The sequence below is a fragment of the Lolium perenne genome, chromosome 5 (genome assembly GCF_019359855.2).
Source record: "Lolium perenne isolate Kyuss_39 chromosome 5, Kyuss_2.0, whole genome shotgun sequence".
In the NCBI taxonomy this organism is placed as follows: Eukaryota; Viridiplantae; Streptophyta; class Magnoliopsida; order Poales; family Poaceae; genus Lolium; species Lolium perenne.
The window spans coordinates 242,790,172-242,807,888 of record NC_067248.2 but is presented as its reverse complement, the minus strand read 5'-3'; the positions used below and the strand labels follow the sequence as shown (position 1 = coordinate 242,807,888).

Here is a 17,717-nt window from a genome sequence, read left to right as displayed (position 1 = left end):
CATGATAAATCACCCTTACTTCAGACAAGACGAACATGCATAGCAACTCAAATGATATTCAACCAAGAAATAGTTGATGGCGTCCCCATGAACATGGTTATCGCTCAACAAGCAACTTATTAAGAAATAAGACACATAAGTACATATTCAATACCACAATAATTTTTAAGCTATTTGTCCCATGAGCTATATATTGCAAAGATAAAGAATGGAATTTTAAAGGTAGTACTCAAGCAATTTACTTTGGAATGGCGGAGAAATACCATGTAGTAGGTAGGTATGGTGGACACAAATGGCATAGTTTTTGGCTCAAGGATTTTGAATGCACGAGAAGTAATACCTCTCAATACAAGGCTTAGGCTAGCAAGGTTATTTGAAGCAAACACAAGTATGAACCGGTATAGCCAAACTTACATAAGAACATATTGCAAGCATTATAAGACTCTACACTGTTTTCCTTGTTGTTCAAACCCTCACCAGAAAATATCTAGACTTAGAGTGACCAATCATGCAAACCAAATTTTAACAAGCTCTACATTATTTCTTCACTAATAGGTGCAAAGTATATGATGCAAGAGCTTAAACATGACCACAACAATTGCCAAGTATCAAATTATTCAAGACATTATACCAATTACCACATGGAGCATTTTCTGTTTCCAACCATATAACAATGAACGAAGTAGTTTCAACCTTCGCCATGAACATTAAGAATAAAGCTAAGAACACATGTGTTCATATGCAACAGCGGAGCGTGTCTCTCTCCCACACAGTGAATGCTAGGATCCGATTTTATTCAAACAAAAACAAAAATAAAACATACAGACGCTCCAAGTAAAGCACATAAGATGTGATGGAATAAAAATATAGTTTCACTAGAGGAACCTTATAATATTGTCGATGAAGAAGGGGATGCCTTGGGCATCCCCAAGCTTAGATGCTTGAGTCTTCTTGAAATATGCAGGGATGAACCACGGGGGCATCCCCAAGCTTAGAGTTTTCACTCTCCTTGATCATATTGTATCATCCTCCTCTCTTGATCCTTGAAAACTTCCTCCACACCAAACTCAAAACAAACTCATTAGAGGGTTAGTGCATAATCAAAAATTCACATGTTCAGAGGTGACATAATCATTCTTAACACTTCTGGACATTGCACAAAGCTACTGAAAGTTAATGGAACAAATAAATCCATCAAACATAGCAAAACAGGCAATGCGAAATAAAAGGCAGAATCTGTCAAAACAGAACAGTACGTAAAGACAAATTTTTCTGGGGCACTTAACTTGCTCAGATGAAAATGCTCAAATTGAATGAAAGTTGCATCCATATCCGAGGATCACGCACGTAAATTGGCATATTTTTCTCAGTTACCTACAGATGGGGCGACTCAATTTCGTGACAGCAAGAAAACTGTTTCTGCGCAGTAATCCAAATCTAGTATGAACTTCACCATCAAAGACTTTACTTGGCACAAAAATGCAATAAAATAAAGATAAGGAGAGGTTGCTACAGTAGTAACAACTTCCAATACTCAAATATAAAACAAAAGTGCTGTAGTAAAATCATGGGTTGTCTCCCATAAGCGCTTTTCTTTAACGCCTTTCAGCTAGGCGCAGAAAGTGTGTATCAAGTATTATCGAGAGATGAAGCATCAACAGCATAATTTTTGCAACTTGTCACAATAGGTATTTTAGTTGTTCCATTATCTATAGTGGTGCTAAGGGCTTCGTCAATTTTAGGCCTATAATAGTTCTTTGGCTTAGGCACTTTAGAGACATACATGAACTTTTGCTCCTTAACCACATAAGCTTTCTCCTTATACCTAAGAGAAGAAAAAATTGAACCCAAGGTTCCCATAGCTTCTTCAAGTTCACTAATCCTTTGGGTTTGATTATCATGAGTAGCACAAGTTTCTAAGACGGCAATCCTCTCATAAATTCCTCCTAGAGATTTATCAAGTTTATGAGTGCTATTAAGTAATATTCCCAATTTAGTCTCAATACTTGGAAGATTTTGCTCTATGGTCTCCATCTTTTTCATGACATCTTCAAGAGAGATTTCAATTTTAACTTTATTAACAGGTGGTGTTCCAAATAGACTCTCAATAATGCAACTAGCTTCTAAAGCAGGAGTGCCTAGGAAATTACCTCCCGCGAGACAATCAAGAACATACCTATTCCAGCTGGAGATACCAACATAGAAATTCCTAAGTAGGATAATAGTGGAGTGTTTCTTGGTACACCTATTATGAGCATCACTAATTCTATACCAAGCATCTTTTAAACATTCTCCCCCTTGTTGCTTAAACGAACGAACTTCAACTTCAGGATTACTCATTTTTAGTAATAGTAAATAAAGCAAACTAAATAAAGTAAATGCAAGTAACTATTTTTTTGTGTTTTTGATATAGAGAACGCAAACAAGATATTAAATAAAGTAAAGCAAGTAACTAATTTTTTGTATTTTGATATAAGAAAGCAAACAAAGCAGTAAATAAAATAAAGTAAAGCAAGACAAAAACAAAGTAAAGAGATTGGAAGTGGGAGACTCCCCTTGCAGCGTGTCTTGATCTCCCCGGCAACGGCGCCAGAAAAAATGTTGCTGGCGCAAAGTTGACGTGGGAGTTAGAGATCTCTGTGGTGTAACTTTTCTTCAGGTCCCCGGCAACGGCGCCAGAAAAAATGCTTGATGACGCGTAAAACACACGCCCGTTGGGAACCCCAAGAGGAAGGTGTGATGCGTATAGCAGCAAGTTTTTCCTCAGTAAGAAACCAAGGTTATCGAACCAGTAGGATCCAAGAAGCACGTTGAAGGTTGATGATGGCGGAGTGTAGTGCGGCGCAACACCAGGGATTCCGGCGCCAACGTGGAACCTGCACAACACAATCCAAGTACTTTGCCCCAACTTAACAGTGAGGTTGTCAATCTCACCGGCTTGCTGTAACAAAGGATTAGATGTATAGTGTGGAAGATGATGTTTGCAAAGAACAGTAAGAACAAGTATTGCAGTAGATTGTATTCGATGTAAAAGAATGGACCGGGGTCCACAGTTCACTAGTGGTGTCTCTCCAATAAGAAATAGCATGTTGGGTGAATAAAATACAGTTGGGCAATTGACAAATAGAGAGGGCATAACAATGCACATACATATCATGATGAGTAGAGTGAGACTCAATCGGGCATTACGACAAAGTACATAGACCGCTATCCAGCATGCATCTATGCCTAAAAAGTCCACCTTCAGGTTATCATCCGAACCCCTTCCAGTATTAAGTTGCAAACAACAGACAATTGCATTAAGTATGGTGCGTAATGTAATCAACACAAATATCCTTAGACAAAGCATCGATGTTTTATCCCTAGTGGCAACAACACATCCACAACCTTAGAACTTTCTGTCACTGTCCCAGATTAAATGGAGGCATGAACCCACTATCGAGCATAAATACTCCCTCTTGGAGTTACAAGTATCAACTTGGCCAGAGCCTCTACTAGCAACGGAGAGCATGCAAGATCATAAACAACACATATATGATAGATTGATAATCAACATAACATAGTATTCCATATTCATCGGATCCCAACAAACACAACATGTAGCATTACAGATAGATGATCTTGATCATGTTAGGCAGCTCACAAGATCCAACAATGATAGCACAATGAGGAGAAGACGACCATCTAGCTACTGCTATGGACCCATAGTCCAGGGGTGAACTACTCACACATCAATCCGGAGGCGATCATGGCGATGAAGAGACCTCCGGGAGATGATTCCCCTCTCCGGCAGGGTGCCGGAGGTGATCTCCTGAATCCCCCGAGATGGGATTGGCGGCGGCGGCGTCTCTGGAAGGTTTTCCGTATCGTGGCTCTCGGTACTGGGGTTTTCTCGACGAAGGCTTTAAGTAGGCGGAAGGGTAGGTCAGGGGGCCTCACGAGGGCCCCACACAACAGGGCGGCGCGGCCCCACCCTTGGCCGCGCGGCCCTGGTGTGGTGGCGCCTCGTGGCCCCACTTCGCGATCCTTTCGGTCTTCTGGAAGCTTCGTGAAAAAAAGACCCTGGGCGTTGATTTTGTCCAATTCCGAGAATATTTCCTTACTAAGATTTCTGAAATCAAAAATAGCAGAAAACAGCAACTGGCTCTTCGGCATCTCGTCAATAGGTTAGTGCCGGAAAATGCATAAATATGACATAAAGTATGTATAAAACATGTGAGTATCATCAATAAAGTAGCATGGAACATAAGAAATTATAGATACGTTTGAGACGTATCAGGTTTCTTTCTCACCGGTCTCATAGTATAGTTGGAGACCGGTTTATAGTTTAGTTGCCGTACTATCAAGAGGGCTCTCGAGTGAGTAACTCGATCGTATCGTTCGGAGAGAGCTCAAACCTTTGCATCCTTGCATCATCTTTCTTGGTTGTTATTTGGATCTTATCCATGTGATGTTTTAGAGCTTGTGCTTATTCTAATGACAAGCTCTAGTTCATCGAAAACGGATTTCACATAGATCACTTGTTGCCATTTTCGAGTTTGGTTCATCATCTTTCTTAGTGGTTATTTGGATCTTGTCCATGTGATGTTTTAGAGCTTGTGCTTATTCTCATGACAAGCTCTAGTTCATCGAAAACGGATTTTGCATAGATCACTTGTTGCGTTTTCGAGTTTGGTGATTTTCTCGGTTTCTCATGTTGAGGTGTTGCACCTCTAAAAATAATAGAAAATCACCCCCACTGGTTTCCATATTTCCAACAAAATTGGTTTCACTCCATTTGGAGCTACCAATCTTGAGATATTGTTTTTACAAGTTTGCTAGGCCGGATTTTCCGGGCCGGATATTTGCCAAATATCCAGCCCCTCATATTTGGCTAAGGACTCAAGTCCATTCGGCTCAGTACTGCCCCGGATATTTGGCCGGACATTTGACCGGAAACTCCCCAGGCCGGACATTTTGGGCCGGATAATCCGGGCCGGATATTTGCGAAATATCCGGCCCCCAAAATTTGGCTAAGGACTCGAGGCGACCCGGCTCAGTACTACCCTGGCATGAGGCCGGATTTTTGGCCGGACTTTTGACCGGAAATTCCCCAGGGCCGGACTTTTTGGGGGGGCCGGATATCCGGCCCCAACTTAGGCCGGATTATCCGGCCCTAGTTTTTCCCCCACGACTCGATTTTGGTGGGGGGTATAAATACCCCCCTTCTTCCTCCTTGGGCATGGGCTTCTCTCACTCTCTTTCTCCTCCATTGTTGAACTAGAGAAGCTTGCTCTATCTCTCAATCCCTCCATGATTCTTGCCCCCATTTGAGGGAAAAGAGAGAGGAGATCTAGATCTACTTTTCTACCAATCAAATCCATCTCTTTGTGAGTGGAACTCTCTAGATCTTGATCTTGGTGTTCTTTGTGAATTCCTTTGTTCTTCCTCTCTTATTCCCCCAATAGCTTTTGTAGCTTTGTTAGAATTTGAGAGAGAAGGACTTGAGCATCTTTGTGGTGTTCTTGCCATTGCATTTGGTGCATCGGTTTGAGTTCTCCACGGTGATTCGTGGTGGTGAAAACAAGAAGGTTGTTACTCTTGGGGTCTTGGAACCCTAGACGGATTCTAGGCCTTTGTGGCGATTTGTTGGGAGCCTCCAATTAAGTTGTGGATGTGTGCCCCAATCTTCGTGTAAGGCCCGGTTTCCGCCTCGAAGGAAATCCCTTAGTGGAACCGTGACCTAGGCCTTTGTGGCGAGGGTCACCGGAGATTTAGGTGAGGCGCCTTCGTGGCGTTCGGTGTGTGGTGTGAGTACCGCATCTTGGGGTGAGGCCTTTGTGGCGTTGGTGTGCATCGATCAACCACACCTTAAGGTGAGCCTCTTGTGGTGTTCGGGAGCACTAAGCCACCGCACCTCTCCAACGGAGATTAGCACTCGCAAGAATGTGAACTTCGGGATAAATCTTCGTCTCCCGCGTGCCTCGGTTATCTCTATACCCGAGCTCTTTACTTATGCACTTTACCTTGTGATAGCCATCGTGCTTGAAGTTATATATATCTTGCTATCACATAAGTTGCTTGTATTGCTTAGCATAAGTTGTTGGTGCACATAGGTGAACCCTTGCTTAGAATAAGTTGTTGGTGGACATAGGTGAACCATAGTATATAGGCTTTGGGCTTGACAAAGTAAACGTTAGTTTTATTCCGCATTTGTTAAGCCCATCTCGTAAAAGTTTTAAACCGCCTATTCACCCCCCCTCTAGGCGACATCAGTGTCCTTTCAATTGTGAGTATTGAGAATTAAAAACTAACAACCTTAATGAATCACCTGGGTGGATTGGTTGAGTGGTGGGCGGCTGCTCAGGGCTCCGATCCCTGGGGATGGACCAGTGGACATGTGGGTGCCTGAGAGCGCGCGGTTGAATAGTGGTTTCCACCCAGGATTAAAGAGATTATTATGGCGTCCATGTTTTAGATAGCTTCCAATGCAACCACAATACAATATGGGCTCTGTCTTAGCTAAGTACTTGTGGGAAACATCGCCTAGGGTACCGCCAGTGGGAGGAGTTTTGGGTACGGGCGGATCCGGTAGGTGGAGGGGCTACTAAGGAAAAGCTTCGTAGTGACCTCATCCTGGCCTTAATGAAGATGAAGAATTTTGGCAAAACAGCTTGGTTGTGGGTAAAGAGCGCAACCTCTCGAGAGTTAAACCTAAGATCTTAGTCGTGTCCCCGGTTATGGACAATTTGAGCTTTCTAGGCAAGAAATGTACGGAAGAATCTCATCACCTTTTCTGAATGTATTTAAAATTTGTATCAACCTTGTAAAACTCATGGGAGATGTAACCATGTGATTATTCTAAAACCCATGGAGGATTTAACCATGGTGTGATTTTATAATGTCATTCAAAGGTTTTCAAAATGTTTTGTTTTAAATAAAGTATAGAATAAAATGGCTTTATGCAAATTTGCCAAAACTCCACTAGCCAAATATCATGTAGATAGCCATGCCTAAAAACTGCCACAATATAAGTGTCATTTGCTAGTACATCATTGTACCGACCTCCATTCGTGGGGCTGCATATTCAAACGTGCATGATTTTCTGAGGAGAAGTACGAGGTAGGATCTCGAGTCTACATTCCAACATGACTGTCTGTGGCAGATGAAGATGATGAAGGCTCATTGATGACTTACTTTCCGCTGTGTTTGTTCTGAATATTGTTGAGCTAGTCCATGTGACTATGCAATTTGTAAGGTTTTACTTTACCCTTTGGATCAACGATGTAGTAATTTGATACTATTGCAATGATTACTATATTTTGTAATGTGTGTGCTATCAGTGATCCCAAGAATAGCACGATACACATGTATCTTACCTTTATTAAAAGGTAGGGTGCTACAATAGCAGTAGCTAGCTGTTTGTCTTCTCCAATTTGTGCCTCATGTTTAGATCTTGTGAGCTTCTTATCATGATCAAGATTGTTCTTATGTAATGCTACATGTTGTGTTTGCTAGGATCCGATGAATATTGAATACTATGGTTGAGATTGATTATATATACATGCCATACGTTATTTGTGATCTTGCATGCTCTCCGTTGCTCATAGATGCTTTGGTCAAGTATGTACTTCTGACTCCAAGAGGGAGTATTTATGCTCGATAGTGAGTTCATGCCTCTAGTTTTCTGGAAGAGTGACAATAACTTCTAAGATTTTAGATGTGTTGTTGCTACTAGGGAGAAACCAACAATTGTTTATCCAAGGATAATTCTATTGTTTACTTTACACACATTGCTTAATGCGATAATCTGTTGCTTGCAACTTAATACTGAAAGGGGTGCGAATGCTAACCGGAAGGTGGATTATTAGTCATAGACGCAATTGGATTACGGTCTATGTATTATGTTGTAATGCCCAAACGAATCTCATAGTAATTATTTTGTCATGTATGGTCTCTATTCTGTCAATTGCCGAGCTGTAATTTGTTCACCCAACATGCTATTTATCTTTATGGAGAGACACCTCCAGTGAACTGTGGACCCCGGTCCTTTCTTTTACAATGATACAATTATCATGTTCTGTTTACTTACTGCAAGCACTGTTCTCTTTTCATTCACTGCAAACAAACATCATCTTTCCACACCATATGGTTAACTCTTTGTTCTCAGCAAAACCAGTAAGATTGACAACCTCACTGTGAGTTGGGGTAAAGTATTGTGATTGTCTTGTGTGCAGGTTCTACGTTGTTGCTGACGCCGATAGTGCGCCCTGCCAATAGTTAGCTAGCAACACCTTCAGAAGTCACGCCTTTCTCCTACTGGTCGATTAAACCTTGGTTTCTTACTGAGGAAAAACTTGCTGCTGTGCTCATCATACCTTCCTCTTTGGGTTTCCCAACTGCTTGTATCGAGCACCATCACCCGCCCGTACCGTCCACCCATAGCACCTGTGGCTGCGTTCCCGAGGTCAAAAACTATAAAAGTCATGAATGGACCGACGCTAAAAAGAGGGCCATTCGTCGCTAAACAGAGCCGTCGTCCACTAGATCCATCTACACCACACCGAAGTAGATCCATCACCATGGTTCGTCCATCCCATCTCACATCTCCTTCATAGCCATAGCCATCACCATTGTAATATAGATCTCCTTGATAATTGGCGACCATTATAAGAATATTGTGATTTCAATGTAAGTATTTTGCACAATGATTTCTATCTTTGTATTTGATCTTGATATTATGTGTGAGTAGTCCTCATGGGCTGCGGGTTGGGGTGAATCCTCACAGTGTTCATCTGCATCTGATCTGATGATATGTGTAAGGATTGAATTGGAGTTTTGCAATCTTGTATCCTTGTCTTTTTGCCTCGTCTTGATGATTTGCAGGTACCCACATCATTCGAGTCGATCAAAGAAAGAGGTGGGATGAGTGGAGAACGGCGTGCTACCGCGAAACCTCAGTGACAAAAAGATGAAAGTAAAGGTACATGTTTAGTGATTTATTTGGGATCATAACACAATCATCTAGCTTAAGGCTTTGGTTTGTATTTACTTAAAAACTGTTATTGCTTGTGGCTGTGTGGACAATGGTTGGACCATTAGGCTCTTGCCACCTCTGGTTTTAGGAGCAAGAGTATTTACAGATGTGCTACTCACAAATCTCTTATCTCTATTTTATTTGTTACACATATGAGCTTCATTTATATATGTATGCATAACTGCAGGTGAAACCTTAGACCTGGTCTATTTCCATCATTCAACATAACCCCCTTAAAAGTAAACTAGATAGATCCGGTAAACTGAAGATAAAATACACTAGCAAATCTTGTAGACGTTTTCTTCACACCATTTCCCAAGGTTCGATTAAACCTAGGTCTTCTAGGGAAAAACTTACCATACTACAATCCGTAATCCGAATCCAAGGTATGAAGAACATACCCAAACCGACCACGGCAAGGCCTTCCCATGATCAAGGATGCTGAGACGCGTAGTGTATTCGATAGTCTGGTTCAGATCAGTGTTAGAGACAACAAGAACACACTCTTTTGGCGCGATCAGTGGATTAATGCGAGCGACGTCTGACTTTGCCCTAGGCCTTTGTCTGACGATAAGCATCAGAATACACAATTCTAGAGTTGTCGTGCATGGGCTTCTTGGAAACGCCTGGATCACAGACTTCTGTGGCAACCTGGCGACGAGGGGAGCGTTCGAGTGCCTTGCCCTTTGGATAACTGTTAGCGGCATGTCACGTGATGCCACGGTCGCTGACACCTTCACCTGGCCTTGTTCTTCTTCTAGAGTATATACTCTGCCAAGTCCATATATACGATGCTATGCCATGGCGAGTTGATCCCCCAAATGAGCGACACAATCTAGAGATGTTGCGCCACCCCGATGAGCATGCTATTCTTGTGGTTGGTTGTTCGGTACCGAATTTGGACTTCTGGCCGGTGCGTCATGCATGGGCTACAAGACAACTCTCCTCCTGCTACGTGTGCCTCTAGGAGGAGGACATGTTGGACCATATCCTACTGCAGTGTGTTCACGCACGACAATTCAACTGCGCTAATCACCTGGAAATCGATATTCAGTTGGCTACGCTGGAGAGCTTGATCCAAGCTTGGTGGATTGCGGAGCACAAGGTTCAGTGGAAGGGTGTAGAAGCAGGTTGACATGCCCGTGTACACCCCAGTCACAAACTATGGAAAAATATGAATGCCTAGGGTTTCAGCAACACAAATAATCCATTCACCGCATACCACCTTTCATCCTTGATTCTCAGTGAAATTCAGGTCAATTAGGGCTTCCAGAAGAGATGAATTAGGAGTTGCTCATAGTAGCGAGAGAGTAGTCTTCTTTCCTTTTTTTTTTTTGAAGTGCCTTAGCCTTTATCTGTCCGCAGTGAAAACTATTCTCGTAAATATTTCTGCCTTCTATAAATTTATGGTACGCGTTCGCGTAATTTCAAAAAAAAAACTGTAGGCAGTTTCATATCTTTTATATTATGTCTTTAATCATTGTTGAAATGTTCTTTTGTTGTTTGGGATGAGTGCATCTTTATTGCACATAGGTTGAATATAAACTCTAGTGCTCGTATTGTCCTGACACGATTTTTAGCTACTCGTTGGTGCTGGTATAAATTAGCGTGGCATGTATTTCTTGCTCTAATATTATTTGCTTTGGACTACTAAAAGTACTCCTCCAAAGCGAAAATGTCCCCAAGGGGAAAGAAATTTGCACCTAGACTAGACTAGACGATTCGTGTCGTGTCGTGTCGTGTCGTGTACCACCTGTCCTCACCTCCCACCCTCTCTTCCCCCCTCCAGATCTCTCTCTCGCCCGCCCCGGACGTCCCCCCACCGCGGAATCGGAGCAGCGCGACCATGTCGTCGGTGGCGGTGGTGCAGGCCGGCGACATGCCGGACCCGTCGGTGCGGAACCTCCTGGACCAGGACACCCTCAAGTGGGTCTTCGTCGGCGGCAAGGGCGGCGTCGGCAAGACCACCTGCAGCTCCATCGTCTCCATCCTCCTCGCCTCCGTCCGCAGCTCCGTGCTCGTCATCTCCACCGACCCCGCCCACAACCTCAGCGACGCCTTCCAGCAGCGCTTCACAAAGTTCCCCACCCTCGTCAAGGGCTTCTCCAACCTCTACGCAATGGTAATGTTATAGGAGTACTACTTTTCTCCCCCTCTTTTCTTTTCTTTTCTTTTCTTTTCTTTTTCACTCCCCGCCGGTTCGCTCCAGTCGGCCCAATTCGTTGGTATTCGCGTCGATTGAGGTGGATAAACTCCATGTCCGTGGCTAGGTGATTCCATCGGCTTAATAGGTTCACCCAATTCAGGGTGGGAGAATGGGACCATAGTGATGGTACTGCGGAGAGGAGAGGGAGTGTCACTAAAATATCCTTACCTTATCCCTATTCTTATTCTCTAGGTAGGAAACTAGTACTAGAGATGTATCTCTACCAGAGGCCCTCGTCATGGCTGTTAAAAGTGGAAATTTCCAGTTCTGGACTCGTTTGGGCTTTTGTTTCTACTTCTGATATGTGGCTTGTTGCCTAGTGATGGGACCTGTATGTTCACCAACCTTCCCAATGCAGATTCTACATTTGCTTGAATAGTACAGTAGTGATTTCACCTTATATGTTCCTTCGAAAGGTCTTTGACTAGTGGCAATTAAATACGATGTTTAGAAATTTCCTTTTTATATATTTTTATTAAGGATGGACTTGTAGTAGAGAGTAAGGTGCCTTGCTTGTATTAAAAAGCCTATTATCTAGCATTTTCATTCATTTTCATTATGCCTGGGAAAGTAGAAAATAAGATGTCTGATTCATTGCAAAGAGGACTTTTGGTTAGTACAACTCTTGTTATTGCTTCAGTTGTCATAACCTTTATGATCCATGTTTTATATCCCCTCCGTCTAAGAACATGTTACAAAGATTTTCTTTTGCAAGATATTCAGTTATTGACTGCGATACACCATATACAACAGGTTCTCCTGAAGTCATAATTTTATTTTGCAGACTATTGCTACCTGGTATCTTGTTTTTTTCCTTCGGTTTTATAGTTACCCTTGTCGTTTATCATTTGGATTTTCCACTTTCATTAGTCTGACTCTTTTAGTAAGATAAAGACTTCACTCCTCTTACCGGAAAAAAGGTCTTCTGGCTAATCCACTTCACTGCTTATTTTTCAGGAAATTGATCCCAAAGTAGAAAATGATGATTTTGGCAATGATGGAATGGAAGGATTTATTTCAGAATTGACAAATGCAATTCCAGGAGTCGATGAAGCTATGAGTTTTGCTGAAATGCTGAAGTAATTATAGCCTCCAGTTTGGTGTTCGCTTTCTTCTCTTTGCAAAAAAAAAAAACTTCTTATTCAGCCCATTGCTCAATTTCCAGCAACTCCCAGAGTCTAACTTTTGTTCTCTTATTACTGCAGATTAGTTCAAACAATGGATTACTCTGTTGTAGTTTTTGATACTGCTCCTACAGGGCATACTCTAAGATTGCTGCAGTTCCCTGCAACACTAGAGAAGGGTCTAGAGAAAATGATGGACTTAAAAAATAGATTTGGTGGCCTGATAAATCAGGTATCCATTAATCTTATAAAAATTCAACGCATTGGAAACTATGGTCATTGTCGCGTTGGCCACACATGTATGCACATGGTCGTGTTGCTTTTCTTCTGATGTTAATTAGCTTTCTGGGAACTAAGTAACCTATTGTGTTTATTCATTTCATCATGACAGTACATTGTATAATAACTTACAAAAAATAAATAGCAGTGGAAGTCTGTTCTGCTGCAAGATGTTGAGGAATGAATGACATCACGAATAAAGTATGGTTACTTAATTGCTTGATATGTTGAGTCGTAGAAATTAAAATAATATTGTGATGAATTTATAGCATTGTTCCACTGTATTGAAGTTAAATGGTAATCTGCCCTTGATATGTACTTTAACATGTCGTACAAACTTGTAATTTGACCATGGCAGGCCACTCGACTTTTTGGTCTCGGTGATGAATTGAATGAGGATGCAATGCTTGGGAGGATCGAAGGCATGAAGGATGTGATTGAGCAAGTGAACAGGCAATTTAAAGATCCAGTAAGACTTCCAACTTTGTAGAAAACCATATAAATTTATGTACTGACATGATAGAATGTTTATTACTTTACTTTAGTCTCTGTTCTGTGTTGCCCCATCGAGTGACAATTGTAAAAGTATACCCAGTTATTTTTGCTGCTTTTGCTTTTCAGTGTTGGTATTGCCCTAGGAATTGTATGCCAGATTTAAAGTTTCATGCACTGTTTGTTGCAGCTGGGTGTGTGATCCTGGCGCATTAGGCATGCTTTCGAGGATGCACTCACAGTCTGCACGTGTTAACTAAACTGAAATGTGCTTTGCTAATCTGTTATGGTACTGGGGTAAACCCCCTTTGGAACAATAAGCAGGATGTTTAGCATGTGAATTCTCTTCTTGTATGCGAGGGGCATTTATAGAAGTTGTAAACTAGAAACATGCCAAACTGCCACTGGAAGAACTATGCTTACGCAGTCATGCGGTACATGCAAAAAATTGAGAATACAGTAGATAATGAACATGTACCACACAAATCTATTAATACTCAGCTATAAGCCCATGTGAATTATGGTCTAGGCTTGTATTCACAATTATATATTGTTTCTCCTGCGAGATTATCAAATTCAAATCTGCTGATAGGCGGTAGAACCGCTACACGGTATGCTTAGAATAAACAGTTTTATAGTTACCGTTGTCTATAGAGCAAGTGTGAGCTGCAACTGTAGCTTTTGGTGCCTTGCAAAACATTGTATATGAAAATACATTATTATGTATGCATCTGTTGCTGTGTAATCCTTTCAAATGTTCTTCAATTGTTTTAACTTAGGCATATGAGAGTTCTACTGGATCAACATAGACTGTTCAATCATGCTGGATTATCTCATCATTTTACCATTGGTTTATGTCTCTAATAATTGAGAGCACCTAATGTTAGTTATCCTCTTCTTACTCAGTTTTTGTTTTGTTCTCAGGACTTGACAACCTTTGTTTGTGTCTGTATTCCTGAATTTCTTTCATTGTATGAAACGGAGAGATTGGTGCAAGAGCTAGCGAAATTTGAGATTGATGCACACAACATTATAATCAATCAAGTTATTTTTGACGAGGAAGGTTAGTACGAAAGTTGTGTTATCTGGCAAATCTACTGTGTTACTATTTTCCTTGAAATTAAATATACCAGTTAGATGATTGAATATCATAAACCCATATTGTGCAAGCAGAGAATCATGTTTCTGATGAACTTTGGCTCAATAGGGATTCTGTAGTATTAAAGAAAAGAAGCCTTATATGTACTGGGCAAAACAAGAACCCAACACAATATAGTTATTCATTTCAAACACAGTTTCATTGCATCTGTGCATTTCTATAGACCTCATGTGTCATCACCTTGCAGCTGTTGAGTCGAAACTGCTAAAAGCACGGGTGAAGATGCAACAAAAGTATGTTGATCAGTTCCATATGCTATATGACGACTTCAATATCACGAAGTTGCCATTGCTTCCAGAGGAGGCAAGGAATCTATCACTTAAAATTTTCAAACTTGTTTGTTAGTACTTGAAAGTTAATTGGCTCCTTTTTTTTTTCTCCAGGTGTGTGGTGTTCAAGCTCTACAAAACTTCTCCAAGCACTTCCTTGCACCATACACACCCACCCTGAAAAGGGGCAGCGTGGAGGAGCTAGAAGAGAGAGTGTCTACACTGAAATCATCACTTCAAATAGCTGAGGCTGAACTAGATAGAGTTAGGAAAGGAAAGCAGGTAGCATGAGCCTTATATTCACCTGTGAAAAGTTGACGTCACTCTGCAGACACGCCAGTTATAGAGAACCACCCAGTCTTGATGTTCCTGCATTTTCTGGTTAATTTCTTCCATTTCCTGTTTCCTCAATTGAAATTCTTAGATTTTTTACTGTAGAAATTGGAAGAGAAGCGTACTGTTAGCACCAGATATAGTTGTTTTCTCTTCTTCTTTCCTTTCTGTAAGGGAGTCTTATTTGAGGATCTTTGTCACGGGAGGTTCTCCTAAGTCGTGACTTCCTCGTGTAAGGAATTGTTCTAGGCTGTGACAGGAATTGATTACCTAGAAACATGTTTGGCACTGTTGTATCTGGTTAAGCACAAGTTTGGGAAGTCAATAAACGATTGCTGAGAGCAACAGACCATAGCGCATATGTAAAAGCAAACAATACAATAGTGAAAATACAATGTTTCGTCACTGACATTTTTTTTAGTGATGCATCCCAGTTACAGTCTCGCATGGGCATATGCATAGTGCTGGGGTTGGATCCATCAGGCGGCCTCTGATCCATTCGGCGGACGCTTCAGCACGCCGGCGTGCGTGAGCAGAGCCCACAGGTGCGTGATGAATTCCCCTCCTCTCGCCAGGGCCTCCAGGTGCGCCCGGGCCTGGCCATCGTCACACGGTGCAACGTAGAGCATCATCTCTGCCCAGAAATCTGAGAGCACTTTCCACCGCAGTGCCTTGTCTTGGATCTCCATCAGCTGCCTGGCAAGCCGAGCTCCCTGAGCGACGGGGTGATTGTCATTTATGCTGGTGCTCAGAAGTATCTTGCACTTATCCTTCATCTTCTTGGTGCCTTTGAGTGGTGCGAAGCTACGTGCATCTTCGATGGATTGATCGAGAATGGATTCCGAGTCATAGCTGTGACCCGGCAGGAGGTCTGGCGAGAAAGCGACGAGGTATGCACAGTACTGTGACAAGCTGGAGGCTACCGCACTGCTATCTTGGACGGAGGGCGCAGCTGTGCCGACCGCACTGCTATCTTCGGCGGCAATCTGCTTGGCACCTTTGGTCGGCTCGGCATCAAGCTGGTTCTTGCAAATGGTTGTAGCGACATGCCACACCAGTATGGAATGGATGAGCGTCTCGTCACTAGCAGCACACGCCCAGGAGAGCAGCTCGTGGACGCCATTGTCCTCCAGTGACCTTGCTCCGTTTGCCAGCTGATCTTTGCTTCTGATGAGGGAATCAATGACTGCTCGCTTCACTTGTATTGACAGCTTGACAAGATCCCCTCTCTTGCGCCCCTTCTTGGCCTTGTCAACCAGGAATAGTGTAATAACATGACAACAATTGCTTCTGTAACGGGTGCTGTTGTACTTCTCGAGGAGAGAGTACTGCCCGAGCTTGCTTTCCCATGGCCGGAGTGCCTTCAATCTCAGCACAAGGCCGATGACCATATGAGAGAAACAAGTACAACCACTTGTTTGTAAATAATGCCTGGTGACGTAGCCCCGGACCAGCGCCACCTTAAACCAATCTGAGGCCATGTGCAGGTACAGCTGGAATGCCTCCAAGAATGTGACAACAGCCATCAAACACAGGGTGGCGGTCAGAGGGACGTCTTCACCTTGTTTAATCTTGTGTTTCTCAGAGAGCTCATAGGTGAGCCACGAGCAGAAGGTAACCATGGCCACCGGAAGAGCGAGCGCGAAGTGGCGGATCTTTTGGTAGAGGAAAGGATACCTGGTGTAGTACAAGTCATACACAAAACCAAGCTCTACCTCGATCACCCTGAACGCCCGCTCATACTTGTTGTCCCCAGCAAGCAGACCCTGGAACACAAAGTCATTGGTTTTCTGACGGTTCGCCTTCACCTCAGCTAGCTCGAAGCCCGCGAACCTTCGGTTGAGCATCTTGGATAGAGCCATGGAGAGGCAGATGTCCTTGAGCCGCATACCTCTCTTGGACTTGGAGGATAACAAGCTCCCCTCGCACTCATAGATCTGCTCCACGGTGGTGATCTCCTTGTCGTCCACGGCTTCCTTGCCATGTTTTCTCAGACTAGGCTCGCCGGCGACTACATACCTATAGCCTTTCATGGTCACGGCTGAAGAAAGTTGCCGCTTATCCTCACCCTTCATGTAGTCCGAGATTGGCTTCACATTCTTGGAGAGCAGGTTGGACTTGCTCGCATCCCTCATGGACTTGATCCGCACGCATGACTGGAGGATATTGACACATAAGATTCCCCAGAGCGGCTTCTGGTATTCACTCACTTCCCCACCATAGAAGGCGACAATAAGCACCACCAGTGCTCCCTTGAAGAGGTGTCTCACGTGGAAGCTCTTCCAGTTGTCGACATCATCGAGTTTGCACGCCATGAGGTTGTCGGTACCGCCGAGGAGCATGAGCAGGCACACTGCCCACACAGCAAACTCGGTGAAGTAGTCCTCTGAGTCTTGCATGAGCCCGAGGCTGTAGCTCACCAGTAAGTACGAGAGCGTGTAAGCTCCCAATACGACAGCGTGGAGGGCCTTGTTGCTCGACCTCCGGCGTAAGGAACCCAGCACATGCATGAGGAACATGGCGAGCACGCCCGCAGAGATGAGCACTGTTATGTACACTAGTTGGCCAAGGGGGTGTCGGCGGTGAGAGGGGGAGGTACCGGGGGCCAAAGCTACATCGTCGGCAGCATCCATGGTATTTTCACTCTCTGCTCCTAGTAGGCTCTAGGGCTTCCTTCCCACCTTAGTCGGTTATTATTCCTATCTGGCTATGTGTTGCCTTCTCCATTACTCTTGCTACGCCTTTTATAGCTAAGCCAAGCCAACAGGCCAGGCCTAGTGGCATCGTTAAAACAACAAAAAAAATGCCCAAGTGGCTGCTGCTCGGCTGTACTAGGTAG

The 17,717-nt window shown here is 43.2% G+C and overlaps 2 protein-coding genes across 2 annotated transcripts; one reads left to right on the top strand and one right to left on the bottom strand.

Annotated features, from left to right (window-relative positions):
* Positions 1–10,769: 10,769 nt before the first annotated feature.
* On the top strand, positions 10,770–15,225 carry LOC127302476 (ATPase GET3A). The gene is made up of 7 exons (XM_051332947.2): positions 10,770–11,138; positions 12,180–12,301; positions 12,428–12,578; positions 12,984–13,094; positions 14,042–14,180; positions 14,464–14,579; positions 14,660–15,225. Exons 1-7 carry the CDS (start codon positions 10,863–10,865, stop codon positions 14,834–14,836), a joined length of 1,092 nt encoding a protein of 363 aa, XP_051188907.1. The 5' UTR covers positions 10,770–10,862; the 3' UTR covers positions 14,837–15,225.
* Positions 15,226–15,357: 132 nt separating this feature from the next.
* On the bottom strand, positions 15,358–17,511 carry LOC127304240 (uncharacterized). Its single transcript, XM_051334939.2, has one exon. The coding sequence runs from the start codon at positions 17,509–17,511 to the stop codon at positions 15,358–15,360; it is 2,154 nt and encodes a 717-aa protein (XP_051190899.1).
* Between the last annotated feature and the right edge of the window lie 206 nt (positions 17,512–17,717).

Excerpts from the sequence above, each read along its gene's own strand:
- LOC127302476 (XM_051332947.2), top strand. The coding sequence starts at position 10,863 with ATGTCGTCGGTGGCGGTGGTGCAGGCCGGCGACATGCCGGACCCGTCG. Across the intron at positions 12,579-12,983 it reads TTGGTGGCCTGATAAATCAG|GCCACTCGACTTTTTGGTCT; the intron begins GTATCCATTAAT and ends TGACCATGGCAG. Across the intron at positions 14,181-14,463 it reads AGTTATTTTTGACGAGGAAG|CTGTTGAGTCGAAACTGCTA; the intron begins GTTAGTACGAAA and ends ATCACCTTGCAG.
- LOC127304240 (XM_051334939.2), bottom strand. The coding sequence starts at position 17,511 with ATGGATGCTGCCGACGATGTAGCTTTGGCCCCCGGTACCTCCCCCTCT.